This window comes from Nomascus leucogenys, chromosome 11, assembly GCF_006542625.1.
Source record: "Nomascus leucogenys isolate Asia chromosome 11, Asia_NLE_v1, whole genome shotgun sequence".
Classification (NCBI taxonomy): domain Eukaryota; kingdom Metazoa; phylum Chordata; class Mammalia; order Primates; family Hylobatidae; genus Nomascus; species Nomascus leucogenys.
The window spans coordinates 58,533,842-58,548,826 of NC_044391.1; the positions used below are offsets into that span (position 1 = coordinate 58,533,842).

General features: G+C 50.1%; 1 protein-coding gene across 1 annotated transcript; it reads left to right on the plus strand.

Moving 5' to 3' along the window:
- The first annotated feature begins 7,066 nt into the window (after positions 1-7,066).
- Positions 7,067-14,859, plus strand: KRT84 (keratin 84). Its single transcript, XM_030822614.1, has 9 exons — positions 7,067-7,673; positions 8,919-9,127; positions 9,649-9,709; positions 10,182-10,277; positions 11,189-11,353; positions 11,511-11,636; positions 12,133-12,353; positions 12,811-12,842; positions 14,300-14,859. The coding sequence occupies exons 1-9, from the start codon at positions 7,128-7,130 to the stop codon at positions 14,635-14,637; spliced, it is 1,794 nt and encodes a 597-aa protein (XP_030678474.1). The 5' UTR covers positions 7,067-7,127; the 3' UTR covers positions 14,638-14,859.
- Positions 14,860-14,985: the final 126 nt, after the last annotated feature.

Here is a 14,985-nt window from a genome sequence, read left to right on the forward strand (position 1 = left end):
TTCCTAATAAATAAAAGGTGGAAACAAGACTGTGTAGACATGTCACAGTGTCTATCCAAAATATGGCACACCTACACAATGGAATATTCTCTGCCATATAAAGGAGTCCTGTGCTGATACATGCTACAGCATAGATGAACCTCGGAAACATTATGCAAAGTGAAAGAAGCCAGTCACAAAAGGCCACCTATTTTATAATTCCGTTGGTATGAATGTCCAGAATATGGGAATCCACAGAGAAAGCAGAGCTGTGGCTGCTTAGGGCTGGAAGGAGCAGAAGACAGAGCTTAGGGGAGTCACAGGAGCCACAGCTAAAGGTTTCTTTAGCCTGGTGTGGTGGCTGCACCTGCAGTCCCAGCTACTTGGGAAGCTGAAGCAAGAGGATCACTTGAGCCCAGAAGTTCAAGGCTGCAGTGAGCTATAATCGCACCACTGCACTCCAGCCTGGGTGACAGAGCAAGACCTTGTCGCTTAAAAAATATTTTTTTTTTTGATAAAAAATAAAGATTTCTTCTGGGGTGATGAAAATGTTCTAAAATTGGCTGTATTGATGGTTGCACATTCTAAAAGCCATTGACTCTTACATTTTAAATGAATGAATTATACAGTAATAGGAATTATATCTCAATAAGGCTATTTTTTTTAAATGGGGCCTTGGCTGCACACCCCATGGGCTTACAGCCTACCAGGAAATACAGATTGGGGACGCAAAATTACAGCTGTGAGGACTGTTGTGATAGTGGCAGAGCAGAAGGCCATGGGGACAGAACCGAGGGTCCTGCCTTAGTCCTGAGGCTCTGGAAGCTCCCAGGAGGAGGCGCAGGCAAGCCTGAGCCCTGGAGGCCCACAGGACTGTCTGGGCAGGATGCTGGCAGCAGGCTCCAGGCTGGGGCATCACAGCTGCCAGCTGGGCATGCAGCACATGGCTGGGGCCTGTAAGTGTGATTCCGGGGATGCACATCCACATGCCGGGAAGGAGAGAAGGAAATGATGGATCTGAGAGCCTTGTTCCCACTTGAAGCCTCGTCTCTCTGGACCTGGACCTGGATCCAGCTCCACTCCCTGCTGAGGACTAACTCAGAGCACCCTAGAGCCACAGGGACCCTCCACCCTGTAGTCAGCAAACAGATTCCAAGGAGACTGGCCACCCCATCTCACAGATGGCTGCCCGAGGCCCAGGACACAGCCTACCTTGGTGTTGGGACTGAGCTAAGAATGAAGGAGGAGAGGGAAGGAAGACTCCCCTCACTGCGGTGAGGCAGGCTCGGGGCCTGGTGACCACCCCCTTGGGATTTTGGTTCCAGAGTGCCTGGCCCCTGATAAGTGTCTGCTGGGCAGAGAGGCTGCCTGGAGCCATCCCATAAGCACTGCTCATCCCAGGAGTGTGCTCCGGTGCTCAGCCCTGGATGTGAGCACAGAGACCCGGGCACCCCCTCCAGGACACCCACCGGGGACGCCGCAGCATCATGCAGCTCTGTCCCCATTCCCCCTTCCTCCCCAGGAGAGGAGACATTCAAAACAGGCGGGACAAAAGTGCCTCCTGGTGGTGGCTGGGATGTCTGCATTCCATTCAACACAGCAAACACCTCCTGAGTGTCTTCTGGGGTCAGCCCTGCAATGGGTGCTGGAATACAGTAGGAACAGGCCCCGGCCCCCTGCCCTGGTGAGAAAGAGAACCGTCTGCCTGAAGCCAGAGTTTCACTGCACTCGGCTTGGCCTGGAGTCTCCTAACCCCAGCCCCTCCAGAGTGTGCCAGTGAGGATAGGATGGGGAACAACCCAGAGAGGCCTAGGGAGGCTGGGGGGACCTGGAGTGGAGCTCTGTGTTTCTGTGTCTGTCTCCACAGAAAGTCTCCCATTTCCTGGCCCTCTTCCTCCTGAAGCTCTCAAGTGCTCACCAGAGTTTCTCTCCCTCCCACACAGCCCCTCCTTGTTCCCCTGGCCCCTCCCTTGGGTGACTCTGCCCCTAATGGTCCTTCCTCACACCAGTCACATCTGTGGTCCCAGGTCCACCCACGATTGCCACGCTCCAGCCAGGGTCACCAAGTACCCAGAAAGAATCCTGGCAGGGGCTTGAATTGGGAAAATGGCTCTAGAAATGGCACGCTGAGCAGAGGAGGGGCGTTTGGGGTCACTGAACCTGGAAGAGGCTGTCCTAGCCATCCTAGCACCTAAGTGCAATGCCAGGCACACATTAGCAACCAATAAAGGTGTGTTGAAGCAAACTGAACTAGATGTCTACCAGCAGCAACATTTTCACTCTGGACAGGTGACAGCCATGTGGGCCATGTGAGACATTGCATTAAACCTGAAAAAACCATCCTTCCTGGAATAAGTGCGAGGGGTGGGTAAAAAACAAGAAGGGGGTGCTTTATCTCCCCTGGGGAGGTGTGTTCATTCATCTGAGAGGGGAGAGAGGAGGAGGTACTGGCAAGGGTGGCCTAGCCTCTCACACACACCCCCTGCGCCCCAACCCCCCCCCCCCCCCGCTGGGGGGACTCTGAAGCTTCCTTTCTCAGCAGGAGCAGGTCTCAGCATGAAAACTTCTCCCGCCAGTGCCTCTCTCCAGCACAAACTCGTCCCCAGGCTAAACAGAAGCCCTCTGAAGACTTCTCAGAATCTGGGCTTCCCCTGTCATCCCCTTTCCCACACACACACCCAGCCACAGCGCAAACAGGGTTCCCAGAACCTGCATGGCCAACCAGGATGTCTCCCTCCCTCAGGCAGCCCTTCCCCTCCCTTTCCTCTGCTCAGCGTTTCTGCCTCCTCCCTGCTCCACAGATAGGATCCTGATGACCCAGCAGCCAGGCATAGTAATGCAGCCACAGAGCCTGGGCTCAGCCCGCAGGTCTCTGGAGTTACACTCAGGCTGACTGACAACAGCAAGAAGAAACTGTTGCAGCAGCAAAACCTCCCACCCAAAGTTGCCAGGGCAACTCCGCCCCCTCTCCCCACCTGCCACCCCCTAAAAAATGACTGAGGGTTGTGTTTTGCGTCGTCTGGCGAAACAATGCCTCCAAACTGCAAACTGCTGATGGCGACAGTTCATCGCAGAGCAGGGGCTATGCTTGACTGGTCCCAATTACAATTACTCCCACCCCACCCAGCCTGATCAGGGTTGAGGGAAGCTGGGACATGAGACAGGAATGGCTAATGGGGTATGAATGCGTCTGCCTCTGGAGCGGGAAGGAGGTGGGTGTGGATGGGAACAGGGATGACTGTGTAGAAGTGAAGGGAGGATTGTGAAAAACAGAGAAGAAAAGGGAGGAAGGGAGGGAGGAAAGAGCAAGGGAAAGGAATGGAGTACAGTAGCAGCTGCCAGGCACTGCACAGTGCACATCCCAGGCACTTCCTAGTCAATCCTCATCATACTATGAAACAGGGAATATTCCGTATTAACATGAGGAAACTGAGGCTTAGAGGTTAAACAATTTCCCCAAGGTCATTGGTATACCATAGGGGTGGAAGGGACTACTATCATTACTTAGAATGGCCAATGCATGCCGAAAATTGTTAATAAGCTGGTTGTATTTGGTTTTAAAGTTCTGTGCAGATAAGTTCCCCTAGTGCCTGCACCTGCAGCAGAACCTGGCCACCATCCTGCCCTTGGTATGGCACTATCCAAGATCATACTGCTAGTCGGTGACAAATCTGAGTTTCACCCAGGTCCATCTGACTCTAAAATCGATATCATCTTCTGGGTCCCCACCAGGGTTCTTTAGGCAGGCCATCCCTCCCACTCCCTTCCCCTTTCACCTCCACCAGACAGCCTCTGGTTCCCCTGTCCCAATCTCCTGGAACCCCTCGCCTGGCCTCAGACTAGTGGGATGCCCTTTCGTTCAAGCAGCCTGGCTCAAACCCCAAGAGGCTGGAGCTGGGGGACAAACTGGATTGGTTCTCCTGTGAGCTCTTGAGTTTCTGCACCACTGTCCCCACCTGGGCCATTCCTGTCCATTTGGGAACTTGGAGTCTCTTTTTCCTGAAATATCTTCAAAATCAAATGCCCAAATTCCTGTTCTTCATACTTCCTGTTTCTTTCGCCTCCTGCTTTTAATCTTTGCAGCCTCTTCCGTTCACTCAACGAAACTATACAGAATGCCCACCATGTGCCCCACTCTGAGTCCTGGGGACCCCTAAGAGAGCAAAATGCACAGCAGTGTCTGCCTCCTAAAGCTTTGCTCCAGCCAGTGCAAGTCAACGAAAACAACAGGCAAATCCACTCAAGGAGAAGACCTCAGATGGCTGTAAATGCTAAGGCGACAAGGAAGCAGGGCAGGCGTACAGGGAGGACAGGGAGTTTCCTCCTTAGAAGTTTAGAGGATGACATATGAACAAAGCCCTGGAAGAGTCGAGGGACCCGACCATGCAGCTATTTGAGGAAAAAGGTTCCCAGCAGAGAAAATGGCAAGGGGGTAAGCGTCTGAGGCAGGAGTCATTCTGCCTGTTTGATGGACAGCCAGGATGCCCAAGTGGCTGCAACAGAGTGGGCAGCAGGACAGGTGGAGGGGATGAGGTCAGGGAAGAGGGAGGCACACTGCATAGTGTCTTACAGGGCATTGACTCTGAGTGGGTGGGAAACCATGGGAGGAGTTTCGGCATGGAAATGGCATGATCTGACATGTTTTTAAAGGATCGCTCTGTGCTGCTAAGAAAAGTCTGAAGGGGCAAGGGAGGAAGCTGGGAGACCAGCTGGAGTGTAGTTCAGAAGATCCTGTGGGAAGAGATGGGCCTGGGCCAGCATGGCAGCGGCAGGATGGTGAGAAGGAGTAGGAGTCTGGATATATTTTGAAGGGAGAATTTGCCAATGAATTGAATGTGGGAAAAGGGAAATAAAAAACAGAGGACAAAAGGATGACTCCAAGATTTCTGGCATGAACTATTGCAGAGACAGTGATGTTGGCAAGTGGAACATATTTAGTAGAAACAATTAGGAGAACAGTTTTGGTCATAAAGTCAGCCCTCTGTATCTGTGGCTCCCACATTTGTGGATTCAACCAACTGCAGATTGAAACTATTAAAAAAAAATTGCATTTGTGCTGAACAAGTACAGACTTTTTTCTTGTCAATAGAGTATAACAACTATTTACATAGCATTTACATTGTATTAGGTATTATAATCCAGTGATTATTTCAAGTATACAGGAGGATGTGCATGGGTTACATGCAAATACTACACCATTTTATATCCGAGGCTCGACGAACATCCATGGATTTTGGTATCCACAGGGGGTCCTGGAACCAACTACCTGGGGATACCAAGGGACGACTGTATTAAGTTTGAGATGCCTATCTAATATCCAAATAGAGATGTCAGTTAAAATATATGTGTGGCGTTTAGGGGTAGGGAGGTCTGAGACAGAGATGTGCCTTGGCAGTCATGAATGAATAGACGGTATTTAAAGTCGTGAGTCTGTATAATATCACCAAGGCAATGAGTCTAAAGAAGAGAATAGATACCCAAGGAATGAGCCAGGGACTCTGCAGTGCCTAGAGGTTGGGGATATGAGGAGGAACTGGCTTAGAAGACTGAAAAGAGTGTGGCAAGAAATCAAGAGAGTGTAGTGTCTGAAAATTGAAAGAAGAACATGTTTCAAGAGAAAGGGCATGGTCAGCTATGTGAAGAAAGTGAGGGCTGAGGACAGACCATTGAATTTAACATGGAGGCCACTGGTGGTCTTGACGAGAAGTACACACTTCTTATTGTTTTTCTGCTTCTTTTCCCCCTTAGACATACAGCTGATAGCTGGAAAAAGAAAATACTGCACAAATGAGCTGGATGCTTCTGGTCAAAAGCATACATCCCCTTCCAAGTAGAATTCCAAGCATCCCAAAGAATCTCAAGTGTCCAAACATGAGGTCCCCTGGGCAGAGGACGCACTAGAATAGAAAAGATTAAACACCAGCCTGGGTCAGGGTCCTAAAAGAGCTGAAATATTGCTAACAATGATAATATTCAGTTGCTGAGAACTTTTCCTTTTCTATCCAGATGTATATTGCTTTGTGTCTCTCTATCCTAACCAAAGATTCATCAACAATTCAAGGAACCTAAATGGACAGGCCCATAAATCACACCTATGGTATATTTGGGGGCTAAAAATCATGTAGTTAACTTTCTATACAGAAACTTTCCAATGCTTTGGCCTCAAATCATGCCACAAAGTGTTGACTGCTGGAAGTCCTCAAGATAAACGTTCTACCAGGCATGATGGTGCATGCCTGTAGTCCCAGCTACCTGGGAGGCAGAGGTGGGAGGATCACTTGAGCCCAGGAGTTCAAGACCAGCCTGGGCAACTAGATCCTGTCTCTAAAAAAAAAATTTTTTTAAGATAAATCTTCCCCTACTACCATGAAGATAGAGACTGTCTTTGTAATCTCTGTACCCTCAGCACCAAGCACAGTGCTGGATACATAGTAGGCACTCTAAAACTGTTGAATGAATGAATAACTCTGAGTGTCTGAAATCACAGATGTGTCTACACTAGCCCAAATGAGCTTTACTGTAGATTCAACTCTTGTATACTAAACAGCCATATCAGATAAAACATGGCAGAAGATTTCTTGATGATTTAATTGATTTACAGAAATGCAACAAACTGTACTTTCTCCATATCACTTCTTACTTGGAGATGTGCACACACTCCCACCTCTTTAAGGGGTTATATTTTCATGGATGCATCCCTTGTGAGCCTCTTGCTGGAGCTGTCGCCATCCTAACTTTCTGGTGGTTAGCCACACTTACAGTGAAAAAATCTATTGCATTTATGACCAAAGCAAATTAATGTCCCCTTAATGGCAATTGTGGTGGACTTATAGGGAAAAATAGGACTATAATGTTTATGTGTTTATGTGTTTTTAATGTTTATTGGTTTGCTGTTACAGCCCTCATCCTGATGAGACTAGGTGTGTCTGAGTTAACTCATTGTCAAGGAGGTTATAGGCATGCAGAGTTTCTGCTAACTACCCAAGCTCATAAATGCCTGCAAATGGATTTATTCGTTTTTATGGGGCCAAGCCTCAGATCACCATACACATAAAAGGGGTGCAAGGGATCCACTGGCCTCAGAGGGACTCCCAGCTCCAGCTCGCCTATTCTACACTTGCTTTTTTGCTCCCAACCAGGAAGCCACCATGTCTTGCCGCTCCTACCGAGTCAGCTCTGGTCACCAGGTGGGCAACTTCAGCTCTTGTTCAGCAATGACACCGCAGAACCTGAACCGCTTCCAGGCCAACTCTGTCTCCTGTTGGAGTCGGCCCGGCTTCCGGGGCCTTGGCAGCTTTGGTAGTCGGAGTGTCATCACCTTTGGATCGTACTCACCCCGGATAGCAGCTGTAGGCTCTCAGCCCGTCCGCTGTAGAGTGGGCTTTGGTGCTGGCTGTGGGATGGGTTTTGGTGATGGAAGAGGTGTTGGTCTGGGGCCTAGGGCTGACAGCTGTGTTGGTCTGGGCTTTGGAGCTGGCAGTGGCATTGGCTATGGCTTTGGTGGCCCTGGCTTTGGTTACAGAGTTGGAGGGTTTGGAGTTCCAGCAGCCCCATCTATCACAGCTGTGACTGTGAACAAGAGCCTGCTGAGCCCCCTCAACCTGGAGATTGACCCCAATGCCCAGAGGGTGAAGAAGGATGAGAAGGAGCAAATCAAGACCCTCAACAACAAGTTTGCCTCCTTCATTGACAAGGTACCTATGATAGCTGAATCTCTGGGTCTAGGAATATTACAGCCAAAATGCACTAGAGTGCTCTTTCCCTTAAAAAGAGCTGGCCTGGTTCTGGGTACTTGACCTTGACCTCAGATCTTTCAAGTGCCTACCTCAGGCATTGTGGTATGCTTTCTGGGTTTGCTCTGCTGCAGAGCAAGGCCAAGCCAGTGGACGAGCTGCATGGTGGGATCGACTCAGACAGTGGTGACATCTTCTGGAGGACAGAGAAGCATCCAGCCAAACTCGAGGGCACCTAGACAAACTAAGATGTTGCATCTGGTCACTTAGAAATGTCTCTGAAACAGGCTGGAAACACTGGGACTTTAGCCAGGTGTTGGCTGGTGTATGTTTAAGAGGTTTTATTCTTTGAGATCCTTTTGTTCCTTATGAAGTTTTCATAGTTTCTGAGGCTGAGTGGCCTCATCTGTTCAGGCTTAGAAAAGTAGAGAATGGAGTTGAGTAATTAAAAAAAGAAGAAGAATTCATACCCCCACATGGGGTATCAAAATTCGGCCAAGTTGCCTAGATTCAGGGAAATTGTAGGGAATGACCACTGGTAGTTACTGGCCTCCAGGCAGATGAGTGGGAACAGTGATGTGGATAACCCAAAAGAACTGACGTCCCACACACCATGTCTATGTGGAGATGGAATGGTTATGTCTGAGAATGGAGGAGAACCTCTGTAAGTTTTGGGTTCTTCCTCTCTAAAATGAGGGGCTGGGGTAAAGGGTCTGTAAGTTCTCTTCCAGCTCTACACATCTCAGCCAATGGATTATCTGCGATGTTGGATAGGACTTACTATCTGAGAATTCCTACCTCCTAGTACCATATCCCACCCCAAATGTAGTTTACTCTGCTCCTCATTCTCTGCCAGGGATGCCTGGCATCAGTTTTCAGATATAGGCAAACCCCAGCTTAAATAGAATCAACCCTTCCAACTTCCTGATGTACCAGTGTACACCTTTCTTAGAGACTGGATAGGGGAATGGTACTGAAGTGCTACGGTTCCAAACCCCATATTGGTAACTAGGCCTAGCTGAGCACAAGGAGGGAGTCACAACCTGCCCTTCCAGCTTCTGCTGAGTTAGTGGAGGAATGAAAGTCAGCAGAGGAGAGAATCCTGTCGACATGTGGTCAAGTCATCGCTGGCCATCTCAAGAGCTTGGTCAAGGCATGAACCCTATCAAGCACTTCAAATGCCATTTCTGTGCCCTGTGGATTTAGGTGCGGTTCCTAGAGCAGCAGAATAAGCTCCTAGAGACCAAGTGGAGCTTCCTCCAAGAGCAGAAATGTGTCAGACGCAACCTGGAGCCACTCTTCGAGAGCTACATCACCAACCTGCGGAAGCAGTTGGAGGCACTCGTCAGCGACCAGGCCCGGCTCCAGGCTGAGAGGAACCACCTGCAGGATGTCCTAGAGGGCTTCAAGAAGAAGTGAGTGACATCTGAGCTGCACAGACCAATGACAGGCCTGGGCTGGCCCCAGAATCAGCCGCCAAGCTCAGATGAGAGCAGCTGGAAGGATCAGGGTTGAATGCCGGTTACATCAAGCCTGGGGAGGTGGGGGTGGGTAGCGATATGTGAACAGAAAGGAGGAGGCCCTTCTGAGGAAAAAGGTGCCCATGTTCAGTATCTTTTTCAGTTGGGCCCTACTTGCTCTATAGTCAAGTGCAATGATCCTACATTATTTCTGTCAGAGGAACATAGCAATAGACCAGGTTTTCAGATCCCAAACCCACATTAAGAAAGTGGAAGGGATTTGGAGAAACTGAGAGGCACTGGCTTATGAAAGGTCATAAAGATGAGACAGAGGGTATGATGTTATAGCATTCAGATAGCAATAGGGAACCATGATCCTGCATGGACTGAGAGATCTTGCGAGGTTCACTGGGGAGTTGGGAGTAACTGCCTCTCAGTTCAGAGTAAGAACTCACCCTCTTAACCTTTATCATCAGGTATGAAGAGGAAGTGGTATGTCGGGCCAATGCTGAGAATGAGTTTGTGGCTCTGAAGAAGGTAAGGGGGAACCACAGGCCAGGCCAACTTCTCCCCTGGACTGGCAAATGTTCTCAAGACTCCCCAGGAAACTGCTCAGGCAGCCCTGTGGAGTCTGGGACTACTCACACCAAGACAGTGGAGACAGTGGAACCTCAGAGATGACAAGAGATTTCCTACAAAGTTCAGGTTCTGCCTTAGATTCTTTAGGATTGGGTCACATGAGAGCAGAGGTATGAAAAGGTGACCTAAGTATCTTGGATTATCTAGATTTTCTTTGCCTCTAACTGAACATCAGAAAATGTCCAGCAGCCCCTGGGGGAATGTTGGCATTGTAATAGGGAAATGAGCAAAAGTCGCTGAACTTCACTTCTACCCAGCAACCTTACCATCTGTGGGAAGTGGCTGCCTCTTTGCACCCATCTCCAGACATGGGTGGGAAGGTGAAACAGTGCCCAGGCGATGAATATTTATCCTTCTCTGTTTTATACAGGATGTTGATGCAGCTTTCATGAATAAGTCTGATCTCGAGGCCAACGTGGATACCCTAACTCAGGAAATTGACTTTCTAAAAACGCTTTACATGGAGGTGAGGGCTCATCTTCTCTAGGGCATCCCAAGAGAGCAATGCTTGGCCTGGACTCCCTGAATGCTTAGTCTGGGCTAGCATATTTTCAAACATTTGCTGTCATATATCTTTCCTCTCACTCAAATCTGTATGCTATATATGCCAATATATCTTCAAACAGGGAAGGGAAGGTGAGCAGGCTTTTCAGCAGCCTGATGCAAGTCAAACTCCTTGGATCTATGATCCAACTCCTTATTTACCAATTTAAAGACTGGGATCTAGAAATGTCACTTTCTGTGTACTGACCAGAAGACTGAAAAATTGATTTGCCAGGAGAGGTAAGAAAAAATGTGTTTGACCTAATTAGCCAAACCAGCTGTCTTTTGCTTCATAAGCAATCTGTCCAGTCTGGTATAGGCCCAGCCAGAGCTGAATTGCTAGCTGTAAGTGAAGAGGCTGAGGAAAGCCTCCTCTGGAACTCTCTTTGCAGGCCAGTCCCAAGCCCCTTGGTTCTTCTATTAAGGAATTGGGATATAGGAAAACCTAGACCACCATATGCTAAAATATTGTCAGGTCTCAATGGTCTGTGACCAGCGCAGCCACTTTGTAGATAATCTAAGAAAAGTTTAAGCTCTAGAGTGGCTCCCACTTTCTTCCACCATGTTCTTAGGTCCCCATGGTTTTAATACTCACTGAGCAAAGTAGTGTGTTAAAGGGATGTCTCTGAGTAGATCACAATAGTTCTAAAGTCAGCCTGAGATGGTTCTCAGACATGTCTTTTTCTTTATCATCAATTTAGATGGTCTTGCTTTTTAATGAACCAATGAGTGATGCTCTCTGCCCCTGACACCACTTCCTGGGCACCCTGTGGCAGAGTCCCAGCTACTAAATGAGACTCTAAGCACATCTGTTTCCCCAATCCTCCAACACAGGAAATCCAGTTGCTGCAGTCGCACATCTCAGAGACGTCAGTCATTGTGAAGATGGACAACAGCCGTGACCTGAACCTTGATGGGATCATTGCTGAGGTCAAGGCCCAGTATGAGGAGGTGGCCAGGCGCAGCCGGGCTGATGCTGAGGCCTGGTACCGGACCAAGGTGGGCAGTGGAGGCTGGGGAAGGGATGTAGGCAGCTCTGGGGATAAGACTCATATATAACAAATCGGGCCCAGGGAGGTTTGAGGCCCCCAACTCAGTGAGGGCTGTGATCTTGACATGACCTTCGAACCCTCAAAATACCCTCCTCTCTCCCCAGTATGAAGAGATGCAGATGACAGCTGGCCAACACTGTGACAACCTGCGCAACATACGGAACGAGATCAATGAACTGACCCGCCTGATCCAGAGGCTTAAGGCAGAGATTGAGCACGCCAAGGCTCAGGTGGGCAAAGGAAAGGAGGGAAAGCCTCGGATGAGGGAGAACCAGGGCCTCAGGCTTTGGGAACCCCCAAGTCTAATGAGGTGAGGGAGACCATCAAGACCCAGAAACCGAGGAATGGAGGGATCAGTCCAGGAAGGCTTTCTGGAGGAAAAAAATATGGAAGGGAAGGAGAGCTTCCCACATAGAAGTAAATAGCTAGAGCAGACCCCCCAGGGAAGGTGGTACAGAAAGAATAAGTTTACCCTCTAGATGCCATGGCTCTGGGGCAGCTGAAATCAGGAGTGACAAAGTCAGTGGGGATGGAAACAAGAGCAATGCCCTACCCCATAGTGACATCAAACTACAGGACCTCCAGTGCCTGGGAAAACAGCCACCATGGGGTCCATCCCTGCCTTGGCCCCAGGCTATGTTCCCACTAAGAGGGGCAGTGTTTCTAACCCAACCTGGGGATGCCCTGGCACTGCCGAAGCCTACCTGCAAACTGCCTTCCCTGCAGCGTGCCAAGTTGGAGGCTGCAGTGGCCGAGGCCGAGCAGCATGGGGAGGCGACCCTCAATGACGCCAAATGCAAGCTGGCAGATCTGGAGTGTGCCCTGCAGCAGGCCAAGCAGGACATGGCGCGGCAGCTGCGCGAGTACCAGGAGCTGATGAATGCCAAGCTGGGCCTGGACATCGAGATCGCCACCTACAGGCGCCTGCTGGAGGGCGAGGAGAGCCGGTGAGTGCTCTCAGTCCAGCAGGAGAGTGAAGTCAGACTTAGGCATCTAGAAAGACTAAGGAAGAGAGGGGGACAGTGAAGAACTGCAGAAATACGTAGTCTTTAAAGATGACAATACCTTCTCTGCAAACATTAGTTGCATTGCCCTTGTCAGGGAATTAGAAGAAGGCTCTAGACCTGTGATTCTCAAATGCAAGTCTAGACAAGCTGCACCAGAATCATTAGTAATTTTGCTAAAATTACTACTAATGATACATTTCCTTAAATATTTTAATCTAATGGTTTTGGGATAGAGTCTAAGAACGTGTAGTTTTTCAACAGTCCCCAGATGTGTGTATAACCGGGGTGAGAACTACTGCTCCACAGATCTACTCAGACAAGAAAGCCCTTTTTATGGCAAATAGGTTTTCAGGAAACAATAGTGCATGTGAAATGATTTGTTTCTTTCCTTTTCCAGGCTCTGTGAAGGTGTTGGACCAGTAAACATATGTAAGAAACTTGTTTTTTCCTCTTCACACATTTCTCTCCTCTTCAAACTTCCTTTAAACTCAGGCCCACACTGGGGTCAGGAAGCGTCCGAGATGGCCGGTCTGACCACAACAGTCAGGGGAGCTGGGACCATCCAGCCCTGGACGGGGAGCACCTTCTTAGCTGAGGTCTGAGATCTCCTCAGAGCCTGCCTTCCCCAGAGCAAGACATTCATAAAGGTTTGCAAGTCCCCCAAAGTGGAGGCAGCCAGCTTTTTTGCTTTGAGCAGCCTTGTCCTTCAAGGGAACCATCTAGGGGACTTAGAAGGAATGGGAAGGCCTCTGCCAGGGGAGACTCTCATCCCCTGATGGCAGGGAATGCAAGGCCAAATGGAAGTCTCCCAACAGCTGCAGCCGAAGCATGGGTTGTACCCAAAGCATGCAGGGCAGTGTGCCGGGCATGGCAGGCTGGGGACACTGGCAAGGCAAGACCCAGCCCACGCTCTCTAGAAATAGAATCTTCTTGAGAAGATGAGTCCTAGCCACCATCAACCTAACTCTGGAAGGATCCCTGGGGGGAAGAGCAGATATTGGCATCCCTGTTTTGCCCACTCAGAGAAAGTACATGATTTGCCAGAACTCACAAAGCAAACCAGATTTCTGACTCCAAAAACACAAATGAACACTGACGTGTAGTGGAACCGAGTGCTAAACTGGGTAGGTCAGACAGTCAGAGCTACATGTACTTGGAAGAGAGTATCCCTTCCCACTCCCATGAAGGTGGGGAGTAGGCAGGGGAAGCCGCAGGCAATGGCTTTCTGCAGGAGATCAAGCTTGAGTGAACATCATGGATGGCAGGAAGGATTCTGGATAAGATGAAAGGGCAGGAAAGAGTGTACCCCTCCATGGATGGGGCTGGTCTAGCAAGCTTTTCTGTGGATTCGAGTCCTGAGGCATGGAGTTGTGTCCAAGGGAGAGCAGAGGGCTACAGAGCACAGCCACCAGTGGGTCAGGAGAGAGGAAACAAGGAACTAGTGTTGGAGGGGTTTCCTGTGTGCTGGGCTAGGGGAAATGTGGAGACCACCGAGGGGCATAATACAGCTGGAAGAGAAAAGGCCCACGGCTTTATGGAAGCTACTGTTCCAGCTGTCTGGATAATCCAGCTCACTACTTACATCTCACAACCCAACTTGACTTTAGCCATATATAAACGACAGTCAACCTATGGATGTATGCAAACATCTGGGGAACTGGATGACGTCGTCATTTTCATCTGGATGTTTGATTTTAATGTAGTCACAGTCTTTGAGCCATCCAGACAAGAGAGGGAAAAAGTGTATACTGACTGTGTAGACAATAGGGACCACTTCCCCAGATGCCACAACCCTGACCCCACTCCCTCCCCACCAGACCCAGGGGTAGCATGGAGGTGGAGGGCCCTGGTGTTGGCAGCCTCCCTGATGCTTTCTTTCTCCGCAGCCGTCAGCAGCTCCCGGGGCAGCCTGATGTGGGGGCCTGAGCCTTTGGTTGCCAGCTCCACCCTCTCCGGCGGCGGGGTCACCTTCTCAGGCAGCAGCAGCGTCTGTGCCACCAGTGGGGTCCTAGCTTCCTGCGGCCCCAGCCTGGGTGGATCCCGGATCACCCCGGCCACTGGGGACCTGCTGAGCACTGGCACGAGGAGTGGCTCCGTGCTCGTCAGCGAGGCCTGTGTCCCCAGAGTCCCCTGCCCCCTGCCCACCCAGGGGGGCTCCAGCGGGGGCCGCAGCTCCAGCGTCCGCTTCGTGTCCACCACCACCTCCTGCCGGACCAAGTACTGAGAGCCCAGCCCCAGACAGCTGCTGCCCAGAGAAGAACCAGCTCCACGGCTCCTGCTTCTGCCCCCAGGGTTCGTGGGCTTTGGGCTCGAGGGTCTCCAGCTCCCCTTCCTGCGAGGAAGCCACCCCTTAGCACTCCCCCGGCTGTTCTGCCTGGCCCCATGTCCTCTTGGAGGATTTTTCTGCCATGTAGATGGTCCATTAGCAGTTCCAGCCAAGCTGGCTTCTCCCTGCCTCCCAATTTCTGTCCTTTGGATCACTCCTCTCCCTGTCAGCAACAGCCTGGAGAAATGCACATTCAGCGCAATAAAAACAATCCCCCCAGTGCCCTCACCACCCGTGGCTTCGGGT

Excerpts from the sequence above, each read along its gene's own strand:
- KRT84 (XM_030822614.1), top strand. The coding sequence starts at position 7,128 with ATGTCTTGCCGCTCCTACCGAGTCAGCTCTGGTCACCAGGTGGGCAAC. Across the intron at positions 11,637-12,132 it reads TTGAGCACGCCAAGGCTCAG|CGTGCCAAGTTGGAGGCTGC; the intron begins GTGGGCAAAGGA and ends CCTTCCCTGCAG. Across the intron at positions 12,843-14,299 it reads TGTTGGACCAGTAAACATAT|CCGTCAGCAGCTCCCGGGGC; the intron begins GTAAGAAACTTG and ends CTTTCTCCGCAG.